Raw genomic sequence first — 16,181 nt, forward strand, 5'->3', positions numbered from 1 at the left:
TGTTAGAGAAGTTTGGGATCATACAAATATATGTATGTATATGTAAATATAAATTTTCTTATACATTAAAATTATTTGCTAAACCATTAGATACATAATTTGTCCATAAATAGAATGTACATACATAATTACATGTAAATATTTACAAAGCCATATAGTATTCCCATAGTAAATTAACATTCTTGAAAATGGGATTTAATAATTTTTAATAGCAAAATCCAAGCTTACTTGCATACAAATGATTGTATGTTCGTGTGATTGTTTCCAAAATATTCCTTCCTTCAGTACTACATAGTCAGTCATGCACAATGCTTCGATGATTACTGAATTGTTGAAGCGGATGCTTCTGAAGTTTGGGCGTGGTGTGTGATTTTATTACTTGAAGAATTTTAATTTAACATAGGAATTTGTTTAAGTTTCTTCTTTTTAATTTTTATATCTAATAACTGCGAATTATGTAGCTTTCTTCAGACAAGTGGAAAAGAGTTCTTTAGTTCTCTTCCCAGTACTTCTTTGGTTTTACCTTTTTATTATTTCGATTGTATACAGTTGTTTGAATGTACATATATACGCATTCATATAATATTATATAATTATGTGTCAGCATTGGTAGATACATATGTATGTACTTGTCTGCTTTGACAACATCTCTAAATCCCTATCCGTTAATTTAATTTATGGATTTTTTCATCGCGGTACATCGACTGATTAAACTCCTCATTTAATATATATTCTCCATACATTTTTATAATTCTGACCCTAGGGTGTTTGCAGAAACTATGTCTTATATAATACAGACATATGTATAAGTACTTGAATATATATGTATATGTTTTTATAATTACATGTTTATATGCCTTATTTAACCATAATAAATACATATATTCATTGCCTGCGCCATGGTCTACCGAGTAGTCAGCCGTGCTGACTTATCTTCGTGGTTTGCCAAAGTTACCCGCTGGACCCATGCTGTTGCCATACAAGGCATTTGTACCCCCATTCCCATAAATCGATTGTTGCGTTTGGATGCCGGATCCTACGTCATTTGTGGCAATCATATGTTTCCGCTGCAGTGTCATGGACGACATTTCCCTTTCGGGTCCATCATTTAAGTCGAGCCCGGCAACCATTTGTGCAATTTCTCGTTCCTTCTTCATGTCAGGTGGATTAAATTGTAGACTAGCCAACGAACCATGACTACGGCTTCGATGTTCCTGTCTTATAGAATAACTGAACGCTCTTTCATTTAAGTGACCTTTTCTCCGATAAATGCCAGTACCACCAGGCGATTCTGCACCAGAGTTTAGTCCATCATCTAGTCCATTTCCCATAGATACTGCTAGCTTTCGATTGGACATAGCTAGTGGTCTTGGCTCACCGATCAATGATTGCGCAATAGCTGGTTGAGGTGGTGGTGGAGGGCCCATACCTTGATGATACGCATAAATCGGTGGTACCATGGGCAGTCCAACTGGTATGCCACTGTTCTTTTTATCTTTCTTATTTTTCTTTGTAGATCGTGAGGATTGAAGTGTGGCATATTGTTGTGACATCATAACGGGCATTTGCATTGGGATACCCATTTGCGGTGGATGCATCATTTGTGGTGGAGGTTGTGATGGCATGCTAGGGTGATGAAAATGCGGTTGTGACCCCGATGGGCCACCATGAAAACCTCGATGACTGATTGTGTGATAATTTCGTGAGCCATGTGGTGGTGGAAAACCTACTGGACCAACGAGTGGGCCATAAATCACACTTCCTGAAGCGCCTCCATAAACTCCAGGTTTCTGTAAGGTGCTAGGATGAATCGGCTTTGGACGTATAAGAGTTCCCGAAAGACTCTGAGTGCCAGGTGTTTTGGAATTTTTTTTTTCCTTACGTTTTTTGTTAACTTCCTCTCTTTCGGGTGGCGGCGGAACATCAATAGGTGTGCTAATTTGACGAGCTCTCACAGGACGTCCCAGAGTAGAAGTGTTGCCCGAGAAGACTTCATATGGACTCTCCATTGCAATGGCGTCAAGTTGATCTTGAGAACCGTTCCAGACTTTGTGATTCTCATCTCCATTATATATCGAATTCTCGCCATCATCAACAGTCACGTTTAAATCAGCACTGCTTCCATAAACTATAAAAAGACCAATTAGAAAACATTATTTTTGGAATTTTATAATTTACACACTAAGTATTATTACTTTCAGAATATTATATTAATTTCATAATGTCATAAAACACAAGGGAATATACAGATACACACATAATACAGAGGTTGTAAACAGTGTAAAATAATTATAATAATTATAACATGAATTTTAATAAGCACTAAATATTGGTAAAGAAGTTTAAATTCATAGATAAGAGTTCGTCCTATGCACATAATATTGGTTTAGATATTTTATAAAAAATTCGATTTCATCAGGTATAAACAATACGGCGCATCCGCCATGCGGTGCATGCGTGCATGAAATCGTGTTTCCGCAACACAAGCTATGTAAATATGTATGCATGGATGTAATAATACAAACGAATTGTTGTTTAACAAATACACCCAACTCTGTTTTTACACGGTAGATATGTTCCTCAGAAATCCGTGTAAAAAAACCGTGTAAAAAAGATGCGTTTCCTATAGTAAAATGAGGTATACGTTCCATGTCATCTGAAAACCGTGTAAGATGAAATAAAGAACTATATTTACTTAGAAAAACCGTGTAAAAAAAGTTAAGAACTATAAAATTTCAGATATGCATACGAATTGTATGTTCATATGCCATTTTATTGAGCATTAAAACTTAATATACATAATTGATACAGGTGAAAAATTGGTAGAGCATGCAAAGAACAAAAGAAATCTGTTAATCCAGAACTAAGAAGAGAAAATTTAGAATCGAAATAAGGGAAAAATATTTACATAGCTACATAATTATTCGTCGCTACTTGATACCAAGCGCAGTTGTTTGCGACGAACTGGACTAAAGTCGGTATCATCGCTGGAGATATCCATTTTAGCAATGTAAATATCATGCGAACAAAATGTGTAAGTAAGAGTTATCGAATAAGGGGATTTCCCAGTTACTACTATGTATGTTCACTTCAGCAATGGTGCTAAGTTTTTTACAAAAAAAAAATTTTCTCAACCGTTTAACTTCAAATCCGTGTAAATAGAAACCGTGTAAAAAAGGTGTAGTTAGTTTGTATCGAATTTAAGATATTACATATTCTCTTATTAGTCCAGAACAGTTTATTCTGAGTCCCAGGGCTGTTAATCCCTTGACATTTATACCAAGATTTAAATCAACCAAGGAAGATTCACTTGATTTTCAGGATATAGTATTATTTTGGTGATTTATGTATGACGACAAATTTCGTCTAGTCCGAGATTATCATTGTTATGTCAGCTTTTCATTGTATTGATTAATTTTAAGATATCAGAAATATCTTTTCTCGAGCTACATATGTATATATTGCTAAAAAATAAGCTGTAAACGTTTAAATTATTTTTGGGCACAAAGGAACCCCCGATAATCATTTAAGACTCTACAGAAATGCGGCCATTAATTCGTCTTCCAAGAAAACATTTTATATAAGCAATTCAAGAGCAAAAAAAATTGTATAGAAACATTTTTGGAAGTAATTATATGTTAAAATTTTCGGAACAGTGTTAGGTATGTTATAATTTTATTTCATATACAATTTAATTAAAAAAATTATAGTTTTTTTTAAACCAATTAATTTAATTACTTCACTTATATCACTATTTAAAAAATTAGTAAATTCCGTCTCATCGAGTGTTCAGAAAGGTATGATCTCATCAGTTGGATTTTAAAAAAAATCATTAAACCTCAATGAAAAATATTGAGTCATATGTATCCGTATACTTATGTACATATGTATGTATTCGTATGGTAGAATATAATATAATATTAGCAAATGTTGTAGTTATAAGTATAAGTATAAGAATATTAACTTACATCTTGTCGGAAGCTGCAAATAAGTTTTTGGGTTAATATACATATGTATGTATAACTTATATGTTAGAAATCATAAATTACAAACAGGTCAATTGAAGTTCCCAGTCTGACCATAGATGACGCTACTAGAATTAAATCCATAAGATACGTATATTTAGTTAAACCAAACATTTAAAAGGTGCCTGTATAAATTTGATTATTAATTTGTGAATTGTGTTAGCTGCAAACTACCAAAAGTACATTTATTGACAGAAATAGTTATCAGGATAATTAAGAAATACACTGTCTCCGTTGGTAATATTGTCTAGTATATTGCTGTTTGTAGGGGAACGATTCGTAAGTAATTTTGACAAATAATAAATTGTTGATCAGTAAAATAGTTTGATGAGCGTTTTAGAAAGAGGGTTTTGTATAAAAGTTTGTTCACTAGTATATAGTAGCGTCTAAAAAATTGCGGTAATTTTAATTATGCGTATGCTCGTATAGAAACTTTGATAAAATTCAACTTTCATAGACTATAATGTTACGACAACCAGATGTTTGATGACGAGGTTGGTACAAAATGGTTGGTTGCCATGGTCTTTTTAATATGTTTGTGTTCTTTTGAGATGTTATGAAGTAGTCGAATTTAAATAACTTATTTTCGGAGGAAAGTAACATAATTTAAAATTTTTGGATAATAAGATACAGATTGGCATTGCTTTTATATCAATAAATCACAGAAATACATATAAATATGTTTCCTTTTAACATTTCTTAAGATCTCCCAAAAATTGAAGTTTTTGAGCCTTGTTTTCTATAAACGTTGATTCACAACAAACAGCAGCGAATACAATTGAGTAACCGGTTGTATTGTTTATTAAACTTCAGGAAATAAATTATATTTGGTGAAATTTTTACATATACAACGTAACTTTGTTTCTAACTAAAAAGTAGAATGTACTTATGTATATTTAAAACGTAAGCACGTATTTGCATACAACCACACACACTCCTATACAATCGCCAAACGTAAAAGTGAAATAATGAACTAGTGAAACGAAATTTCGTCAAATTTATACCTGTTTGAGATAGACTTAAATATTTCGACTTAATGCATACAATAACAATTCCCCTTACTTTGGTTACTTATCAAAATGAAAATATTGTTTGCTATTACGAACTTTTTTTGATTTTAAGTCGAAAGAAACTTTCCTTCTTTAAATAGTATTCTAATTAATACTAAATTATTGAGAATTTGGGACTTAAGAATATAAGTTTACACCAAATTTCATGAAAGTTATTTGTTTTTGTACAAACCCCAAAACATGGATATTTGAATTCTTCACATAAGTTTTGAGGTTATGTGTAACCATTACCTACAACTTTCTCATATAACTTTTTCCTATAGGACTCGTAGTTTTTTGGATATCGAGATAAATCGTTTTTAACCCTTAAAAATTCAACTTCGCCACTCCTCTTGCATTTCCCGACCACAGATAGCGTAATTTTTTTTCTGTTGAGAATAGTATGTAGCAATTACCATTACATTTACACAAATAAACCACCAAATACAGCTGCAAACATAGCGATATGTGTTTGATACACACTTGTGCATGATACGAAATTTACACATGTATTTTTAGTTGATTTGCATCCCGATTAACATTTATTTGTTGCTTTCAGTTGTTTGTCTCTTAAGTTTTACACATAAAGTAAAAGAAATGCTTTCATTTAAAAACCAATATATAACGTTGGTATCGAGCATGTTGATGTTGTCAATATTTAAATAAGTGGAAAGTGCTTTCATATTTTGAGATGCCTATGCGTAAATACCTCAAGCTTCGATGTGAGAGTTTGTTTGTTCATTTATTTTTAGCTTACTAATACTTATGTATATACTTGGATTCATCCACAGCCACTTTATATCACATCGAATGACAAGTTTATCCGTGTAAATATCTTCGATCCAAGCTTTATGTAGATTACCTTTTTATTGCACAAATATTTACTTGGAAAATAACTTTTCAAATTATGCAAAGAACAAATAGTTTGTTAGAGGGTGATTTAAAATGTTACGATTTTTCCTGATAATAAGATAATGTTTAAGAAGAAATAAAAAGTTTGGATATTTTACTCCATTATTTTTCGTTACTATACTTAATGTAATATTACAAATTTAGGGAAATAAACTCCACAGTATTGCAGTCCGTAGTTAGTATGTCCACAATTTGTAATAAAATGCTAACCATAATTAACATAGGAGTGAATTTTTGCTCCAACAAACATATAATGGTTTTGTAAATACTTTTTGAAATTCAAATGAAAACATGACAGTAGGTTAATTGAGAGAAATGTCCATGAGATTTTCGTAAATGCTTCGTAAGCAAGGAGTATTTTAAAAGATGTAAATATAATAATTATAATAGTTGTTGTTATAAGAAAAATAAAACTTACAATTTTTTACGGATGTATATCCTTCTGCAGCACTACCATTACTCCCGCCACCATTCAGACTGATACCACTCGTTCCGTTAAAAGCATGACCATTGGATTGCCGCCCAACACTGTTCAAGGTAGTTGTACTGCCGGAGCGAGAGCGCCAGCCAGCTTGGCTCGTTGGCACGCCCATATGATGGTGATGATTGCTATTCGGAAGTCCAACACCGCTTAAATCTCCATTCGATTTACTACCAACTGCACTCTTTAATGTGCCGTAAACACTGGCGCCAGCGCCACCACCAGAACTACCAGTCTCCAATTGTCGAGCATAAGAATTATCCGCATATGCGTGAAAACAACATCTGACTAGAGCATTTGCGGCAGCTTCACGTTTACAAATGAACACGTGACACTCGAGCACTTTAATGCCAGTGGTTCGTCGAAGTATTGCAGCGAATATCGGCGGATGTTGAGCGCGGGGCATTCGTGCGAATGGTGAGTCTAGTGGCAGAAATTTTGGCTCTGGCTTGGAGTTTCCACGTTCCGGTATTAAAACTTGACGCACAGCTGCACAATAATGCAACGACTCAATGGGAAAGAATCGTGTGATTTGTTTCAAATTTTCATCGACGTTCTCCAGTAAAATTCCATTCGACCAAACGCTTAACCACGAATCAATGCCTTTGGCGCCGACAGCACCCTCCGAGGGATAGAGGCTCCTCAACGGCTCTTGGATCCCTTGCAAGCCGTCTTTACTCTGACGTGGTACTGCACTACCCAAATAGAGCACTCGGCAGCGACAAATTGGCGTAGAATCACCCATATTTACGTGCTCAATAATAAACTCTAAATACCTATTCTATTGTAAAATCGTGAAATCCACTTTCAAACTCAGTTTTGGTGACACTTGACTAAACCTACCAATACGCTGGTACAAAGAAAGCTCTTATGCTAACGCATGTAAGGTAGACAGATTAGTGTCAGCAAAATTTATACACACAAACACAATCGTGGAAACATGTGTAGACAAGGTGAATTCAGTATACTTAAGTTTGTCAAGTTATAACGTTAGCAAAGTTGATTTTCTGGTTTTGACGTGTTTCTAAGTGGTTCTTGAAGTCAGCTATTTCATTTCATCTTTTACCTTTATTCGTTTTTTACTTTTTTACATTTTTCATTACTTTGTTTCTTTTTTCTATAAGCACAATTATATAGGACTTCTCCAAAACTCCCCACCACTGCGACGAGCATTCATGAGATTATTTCTTTATTATTATTCAGATTGACACACACAAACACAAAAGCACATACACGTGGCTGAGTGCACACATATTCACTTTTGTCTTGTGAAACTGTTAATTTTCGCACTCATACGTAAGAACTTGGCCAACTCATAACATTTCGGACACTCGACTCTAGCATTTCGGGTGGATTTCGAAACTTAGTTTTGCACTTTTCAAATTATATGCATCCACATACATACATATGTATGTATACATTTGAGTATTATCACTTGATGTTCTTAATTTTTGTGTTTGACAGTTGAAGACCTTAGTTAAAATGTTCGCTGATGTGTTCGTTCATTTGTTCGTAGCTCAGGTATTTTAACTATGGCAGTTTATGGACTATAGAATCTTCGTGATCGGTTTCAAAGCAACTTGCCCCCAAATTTTTCCAATTGAGATATGTACTATATTTATGTACATATGTATATAGGTTGCGGTTATATGGTAAGGTGTGATGTCTTGTTTCTTATTGTTGTGGCAAACTAAATATGGCGTCGTTCAAGAATTTCCTCTTTTCTCAAATATTATTATGGGCAAAAGTGCAGAAACTGCTCCCTACTATACATACAAGTTCACATTTATATGGATGTGTATATACATACATACATACATACATACATAGTATATGCAGCTGGAATTATGGAATACGTATACATTCGCCGTTTTCAGCCTTTACAAAATGTGGATTCAGCACAATCGTCCAAAGGTTTTTTAGTTGGTAATAGCACGTTCGGTAAAATTATGTAAATTGAATTCAAAATTCAAAACTCCACTTTCATTTCAATTGAATGTTCGAAAATTTACAACTCAGTGGATTTACTCACAACGGAATGTCACGAAATTGGCAGTTTATACGAACCACATACCAAACTATGTAGTGAGTGTACTTGTTAGTACGTGTATATGTAATGAACAAAACCGACGATTAATCTAAGGTTAGCTTAATCCGTTGATTCCGCCAACGTTGTTCACTCAACGCGGGTATACTCGAGAATAGCGTATTTTACGAATGAATACAATACCTGAAGTACCGACTACGTGGTATTTTCCTCCTCCATTCTGCCTCCGATCATTGGCTTGGGCCTCTGATTGTTTGCTGCATTACTGCCTTGGCTGAGAATTTGCTCAGGTAAATAAGTCTCTGCACACAAATACTGTTATAAGAAGGTGACGCGTTGAATGTATTGCTGAGGTGAGTTTCATGAGTTACTTTATTCTTTGGTCTACGTTTACATGTAAATAAGGGTATTTGCCATTTTACGTCTTGTCTTTTCGCTTTTGTAGAGTTTGGAGAGAATGAGAAGCCAGATCTTCAAATGTGAGTAATTTAAATTTCTTTAGTAGTAGTGTTTCACTGCGTCTCAGTTTTCATACCTGCTGATTGCAAAACAGGTATAAAGTAATAACAAAAAGTGCATGCATACACAAGCCACTTTGACTAAGGAAATGAAAGCCCTGTGGGAAAAGCAACAAATAAAATGAGAAAATATTAAACTCTAAGGAATATGTCTTAGCTAATTAAACTTTAATTAAATTTGCAACATTTTATAGTATCCACAACATATCAATTTGATGAGAAAATTTTATTTAATTGTCCTCGTCCGCCTTCTGTCAGCCAGTAAAAGCGATAACTTAAGTGAAGATTACGATATCTTAATGCAAATTGGGAAACTAAAATTTAGCATATTAGGGAAGACCTGACCTGTTTAATATTTTAATGTACATACATATGTATATCATAAACTACTAAATCTATGATTCAGTTCAGAAATTAGGCAATAGCCATGGCACTGCTCGCCTTCAGAAGAAACTTTATATCCCAAAAATTAAATCGTATACCACAATTTGCGATCATTTTTTGTAAGCAGTTCGATTTTATGAATTGCGATTGCGATAGCAGTTCACAAAAAATTGAGATTTTTTAACAGTACAGTTTAATAGGTTAACTTTTGATCGCTGTAGTTGAATAGCAGAAAAGTAGCAGGTTGCGTAAATACGTACATACTTATATGCGATTATTCTACATGCGGCTTAAAGTTTTAAGTGTAACGTAAAGGAAAATAAGTGAGGTATAGTAGAAGTATGAAGTGCTATATGAAATAAGTATATGCCAAATGTAATAATTTTAAATCAAATATTTATAGTATAAAATCTGTATCGTTAACAAATTTTAAGAAGCATGAACAAAATAGGCATTCTCTCCTCTACGGCCACTTGAACAATAAAAACGCCAAAAAAAATACCTTAGTCGTTTTAAGAAGTACAGAAGTACAGTTGCTATCGCAATAGCAATGTAAAATCACAGTGATTTTAAAATATCAATGTTAGCTCATCTCCTGTACGATAAATTAATAAACTAAGGGTACTCATTTAAAGTGGCATTTATATAATAGTAGTCCAAGTAGACTGGATTAAATGAGCGGTCTGTGGCAATATTGCAGTATTCATTAGTATTGTTATTCAGTTATTATATTTAAATGTACTTAAAGTTTGAAGAAACCCAAACGCCAGAAAAGAGTAAACAGCTGATTGCGATTTGCGACAAATTGCCAAGGATGCCACAGGGAATAGTCTCGCATAGATCCAATTTTGTTGCAAAATAAATTGCATATAAAAATGAACAGCTGTTTTGCGATATAACCATTTTGCTAAGTTTGCACATAATGTCACAAATTTCCGACATTAAATGAATAACACTGTTTAAAACTAGACCATGCTGTTGGCAATATCTCCTAACAATGAATATCGAGTTCTTAGGCGACTTTTCTTATAATAAAATCTTCTTCTTCTTCTTACATATGTTTATTTATCGCACCTCGATGTCACTTGAGTACATATTTAACATATAAAATCTAACGCATAGTTAGGATTAAAGACGATATTCATATAAAAACGGTTGAGCTTACATATATCAGGCATAACAGAAAATAAAATCCACTGATCCTAGTCCAAACCCTTATTTCATATGCATACTTATGTACATCTTAAATCACTATGGAGCTGTAAGCTGTCATCCTCAACTACAATCATCTATACTGAGTCTATTAAAAAAAATTATTTGATACACAATAATTTTTTAAAGAAATCCCAGAAAAATGTGTTTCTTAAAATTATGTCAACGTGAAAAGCATATCCAAAAAAAATGTAATATTCATATTGTTCTTCTTTTCTGGCATAGACACCGCTTACGCGATTATAGCTGAGTTAACAACAGCGCTCCAGTTGTTTCTTCTTTTCGCAAGGTGGCGCCAATTGGAAATTCCAATCGAAGCCAGGTCCTTCTCCACCTGGTCTTTCCAACGGAGTAGAGGTCTTCCTCTTCTTCTGCTTCAATGTCGTCGTATATGTTATACAGCTCATAGTTCCATCGAATGCGATGCGATGACGAGCACTTACGTTCGAATTCTGAAACTCACGAAATTTAAATTTATTTTTTTTTATTTTATTAATAGATTTTATCAATCCAGTTACTTTGATCTGAGAATGTTAATAAATATTAATTTATCTTTGCGTGTGGAATCAATTCCCACAATCCACACAGGCAATCCACGGTCCATTGATGGAACTTGTTTTGAAATATATTTCAGTCCACGACGCCCAAATTAATCCTCCAAAGAGAAAAATTAAAAAATACTCCACATTCTACGGAGAACTTTTGCGTGTGGAATCAATTCCCATTATCTCCAAGGGCAATCCACTGGTCATTGGTAGAACTTGTTTTTAAATATTTCTATGTATAATCACTGGAAAATTCTTAAACTTAAAAATGTCTGCAAGCTTTCTGTTCACAACGTGATTTGCTGTAGAATTAATTTCGAAACCAAAGAAGTTTGTCATATAGTCGACGCTTCAAAATTAGAACCACTTTGCTTTTTTTGATTCTAATATTTGAAAAATTCTAGTTTCTGGAAATTTATTTGTGTATACTTATATATAAGCAGACAAACGTATTATATTAATTTAAAAAACTATATTAAGTTCTTTTTTTATTTAATTATTAAATTGCGTACTTCTGTTCACTATTAATAAAACCCAGAAAAAAGTTCAAAAATTCGTTTATTTTGAATCGGAAATATCAATATTGGAGAAATCACTAATGTGCTTAGTAGAGAATAATTTGAATAATAAACTCATTCAAACAAAATACGCTCAGAAATTCTAATTTCAGAACGTTTAATGTATTGCAAACTCTGGTCTAATTTCATTTGGTGTTTTGCAGTTCAACAATACATTCTTATCATTCTCTTGGCAAGGACCTTTTGTTTACTGTATAGAGTGTCATCTGCTGACAGAACCAATTTTAAAAGCAAATGTTATCTTGAGGAGTTTGTCTTTGCTGCGATTTTAATTTTGAGTACAGAGACATCTGTTAAGTAAATATCATATCCCACAGAGAACGTATATTTACGTTCTCTGCATGATTTATACGTTCTCTGATGTATCGCTAAATGAATCGTGGAAACAGAGCACGTATATCAGAGAACGTATTATGATATACGTTCTCTGGTTTTTAAGTTAACAAAATATAAATTTTATAACTGCAGAAATGTTCTTGTCCATGATAAGGCTAAGCAAACTTTTCCTAATGAATGACTTAGTAACGCTACTCGCCGATTCGCCGCTTTTAGCGCAAAATAATAAGCTATTTCCTGTTGAAACTCGGTGATTAATTTGAACTCTCGTTGCAGCTCAGAGCTATATTTCTACTGAAGTAATAAATGCGAGCCAATCTCAGGCAGAAGTGAATGCATGACAATTATGCTGTTATTTTCCGTTGAGTCACCGCGTACCAGAACCCGCCAACGTAAGTCAAATGATGTGATCATTTTACGTATTGTTCTTAAAAAACAATCGCCCAACTCCACAAATTAAGAAGAATTAAAAACGTCATCGACTAAACCCCGCAGTGTGCATATGTTTGCTCTCTTTCGCGGATCTCGTCTGACTTTCTCACCCGCTTCAGTGCAGTTATCTTTAAATATTCTTCTTTTGCGCTCTATCCCACCTAATTTCGAGAATCATACGTACCGCTTCTCACTTTTCCATCCCTCGAACGCTTCCCAACAAAAGTAGGAAAAATATTCCTTGGTGGAACGCTGACTTGTCCAGACTACGGCTCCCCAAGCAGAATTTATGGTATGAATACAAGCGAACACGCTCAGCTGAAAACCTGCTCCTTTACAAAAAGGCAAATGCGTTATTCCGACATTCTGCCAAACATTATAAAAATAAAAAGTTTGAAGAACTCACTGAGACCATAAACCCCCGCACTAGCCCAAAGAAAATATGCGATGATATCAAAATGCTAACCGGATCTCCTAAACAGCCTCTATTTTCCTACATTCAAACACAAAGCGGTCCATTAACGGCTCCCGTAGATATTGCCAACCATTTTTTCCTGTCACTCTCTTCTTCCGATGCAAGCTTCTCAGACACGTTCCGCAACCTAAAATCTCAACGAATAAGTATTGAACCACCTATTTTGTACCGTTTATCGCCTCCCGCTAAGCAACTAGAGTCTGAAATTCTACTAACCGAACTCGAATTCGCCCTTTCGTCCGTTATAGGCAAAACCCCTGGTTTTGACAAAATTACCTATCCAATCATTCAAAACTTGCCTATCCAGGCTAAGCATCGTTTACTCAACCTCTATAATAATATATTTGAAAGCGGATGCTATCCTCATGCCTGGAAAACTTCGTGTATAGTTCCTATCCTGAAGCCCAATAAGCCAGCGTTTGATGTCAACAACTATAGGCCGATATCGCTCTTACCCTGTTTGGGAAAACTTCTTGAAAAAGTTATAGTTAACCGGCTGATGTGGTATGGCAACAAAAGAAAACTCATAAGCCCCAACCAAACCGCATACAGAAAGAACTATGGCACCATCGATGCTCTTTTGCACTTAGATCACTTAATATCAAGCGCTTTTTCTTCTAAGAGCCATGTCTCAATTTTAGCAATTGATTTTCAGAAAGCATTCGACCGTGTTGGTGTCCATATCGTTCTGAGACAATTAGATAAGTGGAAACTAGGCCCTAAAATCAAGAAATTTGTCAAGAACTTCCTCAGTCACAGGCAATGCAAAGTAAAAATAAATGGTTTCCTATCCTACATAGCTTCACTTGACAACGGAACCCCGCAAGGGTCTCTATTATCCGCCTTCCTTTTTATAATAGCTTTCGAAGAGATTACTCAACTCACTTACAACCATCGCGGCATCGAGTTCCAGCTTTATGCTGACGATGTAATTTTCTACACAAAGAATGCAAACCTCACCAATACAGCCCATCTGTTTGAGAATATCTTATCCGAAATTTCGACATGGTCCCTATCATCAGGAACTACTATCTCTTACGAAAAATCAAAAACATTACACATTTGTAAAAAACGAACATGCTCAGGTTTACTAACCTATTCTAACAATATTAATATTAGTATGGTAAATGAACTTAAAATCTTAGGGCTAGTACTAGACTCTAAATATAGCTTTAAGGCCCATTGTAAGCATATTAAGGACTGCCTCGACTAAATATAATCAAATATCTAACGTCGAAAAAAAGTTTAATTCATCCATTAACGCTTATCAACGTCACCAAGGCTCTAGTGATTTCCAAGATCGACTACGCTCTACCTATCTTCGGCAACTGCCCGGTTTCTACAATGAAAATACTCTCCTCCCCTTACCATGTGCTCCTCCCCTTACCATGCGCAGAAGCATTAGAGCATTTCCAACAACACCACTAAAGAATCTCTTTGCTGAAACTGGCCTGCCAACTATAATAGACAGGACTATCGACTGCACCAGACGTTTACTACCAAAGATTCTGTTCATGACCAACACTATTCTCACCAAAGACGTCCACAATGCTCTCTCGAGGAAACGGAAACCTAAGTGCTTGTCAGCCATCGCGCGATGCGTTAACTTCGCCAGGCAACTTGAGTTACCTTCCTATAAATGTTCTCTTGGACCCGAAACTCGTCCACAATGGATGATAAAAAATTCGTCCTTTGCTATTAAGACCCTGCAACTGCCGAAGGATAAGACCTCAAGCGAAAAATACAGGCAACTCTTCGCTTCGGAGAAGTCAAAATACTCCAGTTACGGTTGGAACTTCATATACACCGACGGCTCAAAAACAGCAAACAGCTCAACATTCGCAGTCACAAAAGAAAATGGTGACTTGATTCGACACGGCACTCTCCACACAATATGTTCTTCATTTACGGCCGAAGTCGTCGCTTTATTAGAAGCAGTTACTTATGTAAATTACACCAGGGGAAAGTATATCGTATGCACCGATAGCAAATAAAAGCAGCAAAAGATAATTGGAATGGATATATTCATCACTATTCTAAAATCAACCCGTTCAGATTTAAGCCGACCTACACTGCCGACATCTCCTTACGCGCCATCAGGCCCTTTACCCGCTTACGTCTGGGACTCACCATAATTACACACGCTTATTTATTGCAACGTGCCCCTCATGGTAACTGCCCATTCTGCGACGAAAACGCAACGTTAGAACACATATTAACCGCTTGCCCTATAACTGCAACAATTAGACATGAGATTTTTAATTCGGCCGATCCATTCCAGCTTCTGAATGAGCCCATCGCTAAAAATGTGAATATGATTTATAATTTTCTTAAGGAAACAGATCTACAGATATAAAGATTTATAGCTACTCTAATTAACTCACTAACCCTACTTCCTAAGTACTAATCTATCCCTTCACTTCTGTTTTAATATTACATTAAACATACATATGTATGTAGCATAACAGACAACCGAAGGCCTCTGCTGCCAGTGCTGCTAGATATTTATTTGTAGAATATTAAGTATTGTACAAATAATTTATAAAATAATATAAAAATAAAAAGAATTAAAAAAAACGGGAACTACAAATTGTATTTTACCTAACTAGTGTCCGTGTCCGGTAATTGGATCGTACGCATGTCCGGTTATTGAAATGGTTTTTGCATGAAAATATTAATGAAAACACTGCTTTTATGAAAATTGACCGATTATGGGAGATGTCCGGTTATAAGGCCTATCCCTATGGGGAAATTCACTGCATATAAAAATGAATGCAGAATGCAAAAGTATGCATTTATTACGTGATGATCTTTAGCAAAGTGATTGCGCATGAACCAAAGAAGATTTCTGAAACAGATGGTGCGTCTGCCATAGATTAAGGTTTGTCTGTATATTCTTATATGCTTTATCATATGGTGATCTTAAGCAGTTATTGCAAATGAACCAAAGACAATTTCAAAAATAATAGTAGCACGAGAGTTGTAAAAGGTCAAAAAGTCAAATAGTCTTAATTGCTGGACTGTGCGAATAATAAAGTGCCATTTAGAAAGTGGAGAGTAAAAAAAATAAAATAACAAAAGCATACTTCATAAACCTATGTATATACATAATTGGATGTTAATGTCAACTACGAAATCTTATTTTTATATTGCTTAAACTTGAATAACCATTCGAGTAATTTGCATG

The 16,181-nt window shown here is 34.7% G+C and overlaps 1 protein-coding gene across 2 annotated transcripts; it reads right to left on the reverse strand.

Annotated features, from left to right (window-relative positions):
* Positions 1-458: 458 nt before the first annotated feature.
* Positions 459-8,672, reverse strand: LOC120772978. 2 transcript variants are annotated; one of them, XM_040101901.1, is made up of 3 exons: positions 8,294-8,672; positions 6,405-8,233; positions 459-2,128 (listed from the first exon to the last, which is right to left on the reverse strand). In XM_040101901.1, the coding sequence occupies exons 2-3, from the start codon at positions 7,210-7,212 to the stop codon at positions 930-932; spliced, it is 2,007 nt and encodes a 668-aa protein (XP_039957835.1). In that variant the 5' UTR covers positions 7,213-8,233; positions 8,294-8,672; the 3' UTR covers positions 459-929. The 2 variants fall into 2 exon arrangements, with proteins under 2 accessions (XP_039957835.1, XP_039957828.1); XM_040101894.1 differs by having other exon boundaries at positions 6,405-8,672.
* Positions 8,673-16,181: the final 7,509 nt, after the last annotated feature.

This window comes from Bactrocera tryoni, chromosome 1, assembly GCF_016617805.1.
Source record: "Bactrocera tryoni isolate S06 chromosome 1, CSIRO_BtryS06_freeze2, whole genome shotgun sequence".
Taxonomy (NCBI): Eukaryota; Metazoa; Arthropoda; class Insecta; order Diptera; family Tephritidae; genus Bactrocera; species Bactrocera tryoni.